The following is a 6,000-nucleotide window of genomic DNA, read 5'->3' on the forward strand; positions in this document are numbered from 1 at the left end:
TTTTATCTCCACCTCTTGGGTCAAGGTATAGTGACTGAGTACAAGAAAATATAGGATGTGAACATAAAAACTTACGAAGTCCAGTTAATACAAAAGCAGAGCTCTGCTTGTGATGCAGAACCATCCCATGCATCAGTACAGGCTGGGAACCCTCTGCCTGGGTGGCACCCCCACTGGAAAGGGCCTTGGGGTTCCTGCGGATACAGCAGTTCAAGTACAAGCCAGCAGCATGCCCTCATCAGAAGTAAGGCAAGCAACACACAGCTATGTTAGAGCATGGCCAGCAGGCTGAAGAAAGTTCTTTTTCCCCCTTACTCAGTGTGGCCTCACACTGTGGCACCAAGTTTTGACTCCCCCCCTGCCTCCCAGCTGAACAGGGATCTGCAGAAGCTGGAAGAGGTGCAGCTGAGCAACCAAAACAGTCAAGGGCCTCAAGCTTGTGTCTTACATAGAGAGGCTGAGGAAGCTGAACTTGTTCGGTCTGGCAAGATGGTGATCTAACAGCTGACCTAGTAGCAGCCTACAGCTACTTGAGGGGAAATTAGAAGGATAAAAAAGCCAAATTCTTCTTGATAGTGCCAGATGATACAAAAAGGGTCATTGACCATAAAGTGCCACTTCAGAGGTTCAGGTTGGCTCTCCTGCCCTTCCCTCCCCATGTCAAACCACCTTTTTTTCAACAGGAGAGTGGTGCAGGCCTGCAACAAGTTACTCAGAAAGGCGGTGGGACCTCCATCCATCAAAGTCTGAGACCCGTCTAGATAGGGCCCAGCTGATGTGACTAGGAAGAGCGTGCCGTCCAGTTGGACTGGATGACTTCCACAGGTCCCCTCCGGACAACGATTAAGTATGCACACATACAGAATCACAGACTGCCTCAGACGAGGCTAACACGCGCAGATGTATTCTGAAGTGCATTTAAATATCCACCATCATTCATTATCACTCCATGAAAGAAAATGCCTACTAAAGTTCAGATGTTACAGTTAAACAGTTTCAGATTTTGACCTCCTTAGTACCTAATAAGATTTGCTTTGCCACATCATTTATGTTGTCAACCCTATTATTTGTTATGTGTAAATACCATGCTGTTATTTGGTTTTTTAAAGCATATAAAAATACATTGTTATCCTAACAACATCAGACCCTGACTCTGAAAGGGTGCTTGAAAAGATGAAGGCCACAGATCGACCCACAGAGCACCTGAAACTGGTTCATTAGATGCCTTGAGATGGATAAAATAAAGAGATAAAATAATTTCTCCCACTTTCTGATAGGAGGAGAAAAAGCAAGTATTTAAGCTGTTGCACATTATTGGTTTTTTACTCAGAATGTGGAACCTCCCTAATTACACTAATGGCACAGTATGATGCAGCTCTGCTAGCTCGTGTGCAAAGACGCTGCTGTTCAATCACTGTCTGATCATTAGCAAGCTATGTCCTTTCCAGCGGGTCTGGAAAACTAAAATAGCTAGTTAAATCTTTGAGGGCATCATTAGATTTTTTTTTTTTGGAAATCATTTTTCAAGCCTTTTTCCATCAATAACGCAAAGAACAAGCAGAGCATCGTACGGGCTCATAAATTCTCCTAGCACCCTATCTCATTTCCAGCAACGGCCAACAGAGGATGCCCATGGAAACTTAGCAATACAGGTCATGCAAAGTGATACTGCCCTTGTGCACGTATCCAGCCCTGCGATTTGTGATCCAGAAGCTTCCAGAGCAAAAGGTGGTGGCTTTGTAAAGAGCTGGACATCCCCACCGCAAATGTTAAAGGCTTTTGCATGGAATAGATTACAAAGTCAGTAAGAAACTTTATTATCCCTGGAATAAATCCAACATGTTAAATTAGGAAACTTATGGAACCAATTGTATGCTACTAGTACCAACAGTATCAGAGAGAAGCATTTTTTTTCTGAATTTCTCTAGCCATCTCTTTTTCAGAATGTCAATTAAGCATAAAAACGATAGAAAATCCCTATGACAACTGAAGACGAAACGCAGAGTTAAATTTGCAACAAATCTGGAATTCCCCTTTGATCATTCTAAGGCACCATCTATACACTTTCATCAAGCCAAACAACCCAAAATAATCTAAATAAACAACAGCAAAACCAGAAAGAAATCTTACGACCCCCCAAGACAATACTTTTGCAAAGTTACCATGCCACAGCATTTTAACGTAGGCACACATGTGCATTAAGTATGCACACGCTCCACGTGTAGGTGATGTGGTGTGGCATAAATATTTTACTAGCAGGGGTTTAAGTTACTGACTCATTACTCGCAAATGGTATGAATGTTCTTTTCTGATTTTATAAGAGTTCATATTTTCAGTGTTCCTGAATGATTAAGAGCAGAAGACTGTGGCACCCAAAACGCAGTTTTTCAAAAACTTGCAGTAAAGGTCTTAGATTCTTAGCTAGGGCTTCCATTCAAAGAGCTACTGATTTACACAAAAAGGAGGCAAGAAACATGCAATTTATGGCACTACTCCTCAGAGTAAGTATACTGAAGTGACAGGCCTTTGCTCAAGAGCAAATCCTTCACCTAGTAGCAGAAGCTTGCAGAACAGCTGTCTTTTCCAGCACTTTGCAAGGTTACATTTGCAAATAAACTAATTGACATCCGAATGCAGGTCGCAACACTTGTTCCTCAGGTGGTTGGCTGATTTTTCTCTTATTTGAAAGGGAAAAAAAAGAAAAAAAGAAGAGTGAACCGTGCATAATTCTCAGCTCTAAAGTATTTTTCCCTATGGAAATGAAAAATGAAAATAGCACTGCAGGGATGGTTTCTTACTTGTAACTGGTGCTTGATTCCCCACTTCCTCCTTCAAAAACAGACAAACCTAAACAAACTTCTAGATCAAAGAGTTTAAACTGATGCTCTGAAACCACCCTCGTGTTAGTTCAACCTGCGTATGAGAATGTGCTTCATTTCAGGAGACCAATGAGCTACACAGAAAGTCTCACACCAGATAGCCCATTCCCGTAACGGAAAGAGTGCGGAGCTGTCGCGGGCTCTGCTGCAGCCCAGAACAGCTTAGCAGAGGTAGGGGCAGGCGTCTCATCCACGTACTTCGCAATGTCTCTGCAACCCTAACCTACCTGCCTGCTTCGAGACTTTTTTCCAAGTAGTTGGGTGTTGGGTTTTTTTTAATTCTGTAAGAAAGTATTTTTTCCAAGAGGCAGTTGTATTTGATCAGGCGGCTGGAAAAAAATGGAGCCTGAAACACCAAAACTATTATCTGAATATCTGGCAGTCAATTAAATCAGAATTATATAAATACATTAAAATAATTTATAGATTGGCAACGCGGATGGCTGTCAAATTGAAATCCAGTGGAACTTCAAACGCATCTTAAACACCATAGCAGCGACAGATCCTTAAACATAGCATTATCACTAGGTGCCTTTATATTACAGCAATGTTTCAAGCTCTTTCACACAGATCTACTCAGATAAAAGATACAATGTTGGCATTTACAGCTGCCAAAATTTCCATTTGCAATTAAAAATTAAAACTGGCACTCTTTCTATGCAGGCAATTATCTAAACGCAGCTGGCAATCTTCCTTGTTTACAGTGCTGCTGTGTCATGACTTCACTCTGTTTGGACATTTACATTTTTTTTTTTTCTTTGAGGTTTAAACTTGTCAACTTTTCAATTTCCAACTTGAACTTTCCTTGGTTTAATGATTTTTGTTGTGATCTCAAAGAGAAAGGTCCCAAACTACACTTTGCGGATTTTGCATGGCAACCCAGGCGCTGCAGTAAGACAGACCCTGGTGAATGCTCTGGTGACTCCCACGACATTCGTTTACAGCCATCTACACCGCGGGGTAACACCTGTAGGAACCCAAACAGCAAAAATGTGCCAAACACACGCCCTCCGAGAAGAAAGTTCAAGCTGTAAGAGTCGATTTTCACAGTAAAACAGAGAGAATGGGCAGATCTAAGTGGACAAAAATCCTTTCACTGAATAAAATAGAACATTGTTTCTACTGCTTGTTATCTATAGCAACACTGATTTGCTAAACAAATCTCCAGCAATTTCGATTTACTAAATAAATCTATCCACAAGTGCCTTATTAATCAGACTGCCACGGTTTTGGCAAAGTATTTTTTCACTTGCAAAAAATTTGTGTTACAGTAGGATTTGGGGATTCCCCTGCTGCTGGGAGGGGAGTGATTTTTATGCTACCAGACCGCTTTCAGGGAACACTTGCTTTTTTTACCGAAGCTTCTGTAACCGCTAGCTTGATTCCAGCGGCTACCATGGAAATACAGTTACCTACAGCACGGCAGCTAAATCTTCTGGTTTATTCACGGTGTATTTTCTTGTAGCCAAACACAGAAATACCTTGCATTATATCCCTGATACAGCAACGCTTATCACCCTCCCTCCGCAATTTATCGCAACGTTTCCATCGAGGACGCAACGACTCCTTGCCGGTCTGTATCACGCGTCTCGCTCAGCCACCCATCCAAAAGGCTTTTCGAGCCGGGCCTTACCCCAGAACATCACCAAACCCCTAAAAACAGGGGGCTGCTGATGAACTAAGGAACCCCACCGACCCCGGGGGGTACTTCAGCAAGCTAGAGACCCCAGGCCCCCCTCGCACAGCTCTCCCAGGCAAGCCTCTGTGAGCAGGGCTCTCCACGCGTGTTTCAGGCTCCTTCAGCAGGAGGGCGACGTGGGGAGCCCCCCGCCAAAGGGGAAAAAACGCGGCAGACACCGGGCTGCGGGTGCGGAGGGGTCCCCGCGCCCCTCCTCGGGGCCGGCCCCGGCGCTGCGGGTGGCAGGTGGCCGCACCCGGGGGGACCGGGGATGGGGGGGGACGCGTCCCGCGGCGCCGTGCACACGCGTGGGATGGAAAGCGTCGCTGCCCCGCGCCGCCACCCGCGCTCCCTGCGGGGGCGGGGATCGCGCGCGGCCGGGAGACACGCGGGAGGGGGAGGGAGGGAGGAACCCGCCGCGCGAACTTTTTCAAACCGCGCGGCGCCCGGAGCCCGCGAAGCCGGAACGCACCGCGCCCCGCAGTCCCCGTCCCCCCCCTCACTCCGCGCAACCCGGCGGCCTCCCGCGCCCGTGCGCTCCCCGCCGCGCTCCTTCTGCCCGGCTGAACCGAGCCTTCCCCCCCCCCCCCCATCACCCCGCACCGGGGGCTGCGCGGATGCCCCGCCGCAGGTGGCAGCGATGCCCCCCGGGCACTTCGGGCGGGAGGATTCGCCCTCCCCGGGGGACCGGCTGCGGAGCGATGCTCGGGGCGGTGCGCGCCGCGGCTCCGGCCCGGGGCAGGTGCGGGCGGCGGGACGGGACGCGACGGGGCGGGAGGAGAGGGGAGCGGGTCGGTACTCACACGAAGGCGTGGTAGACGAAGGCCCAGCCGCGGGGCCGCTCCAGCACGTTGTACAGGTAGTTCTGCAGCCGGCGGTACTTGGCGTTCCTGCGGCAGCTCGGCCCGCTGCTGTACGACAGCGGCTTCCCCAGCAGGCTCATGCGGGCGCCGTGCTTCCCGCGGCGGCCCTCCCGCAGCCCGGCGGGGGCGGCCGCGCCGCCGGTGCCCAGGAGCAGCAGGCCGTCGCCGCGGGCCGCCGCGCTCGCCAGCGCCCTGCCCCGGCCCGACTCCACATCCTTCATGCCCGCCGCCGCGCCGCTCTTCACCCAGAGCCCCGCGGAGCCGCCCTCCTCCCCGCCGCCGTGGTTGCGGGGCATGGCATCACCCCGGGCGCCGTGGCGGAGCAGGGCGCGGGCGGCGGCGGCCAGGCACCCCGCGGCGGCGGCCCGCAGGAGGCAGCGGGGGCCGAGGGTCTCCGGGCGGCGCCCGCGGGGCGCGGGGGCGCGGGCCACTTTGGGCGCCCGGCGCGGCGGGCCGGGCTGCGGCAGCTTCGCGGGGGCCCCGGCGAGGGAGCGGGCGCTTCCCCCACCCCCTCCGGGTGCGCTCTGCTCCCGGGCGGCGGTCCCCGCAGCGGCGCCCGGCGTGGCCCCGCGGCCCGGGA

General features: G+C 51.0%; 1 protein-coding gene across 1 annotated transcript in view; it reads right to left on the minus strand.

The window, feature by feature from the left end:
- Nucleotides 1-5,748, minus strand: part of KCNQ5 (potassium voltage-gated channel subfamily Q member 5) — a 301,315-nt gene extending 295,567 nt beyond the window's left edge. The window contains exon 1 of the mRNA XM_075414513.1: nt 5,361-5,748. Within this exon, the coding sequence (XP_075270628.1) occupies nt 5,361-5,716 (356 nt within the window). The 5' untranslated portion in view covers nt 5,717-5,748. The remainder of the gene's footprint in view (nt 1-5,360) is intronic.
- Nucleotides 5,749-6,000: the final 252 nt, after the last annotated feature.

The sequence above is a fragment of the Opisthocomus hoazin genome, chromosome 2 (assembly GCF_030867145.1).
Source record: "Opisthocomus hoazin isolate bOpiHoa1 chromosome 2, bOpiHoa1.hap1, whole genome shotgun sequence".
Classification (NCBI taxonomy): domain Eukaryota; kingdom Metazoa; phylum Chordata; class Aves; order Opisthocomiformes; family Opisthocomidae; genus Opisthocomus; species Opisthocomus hoazin.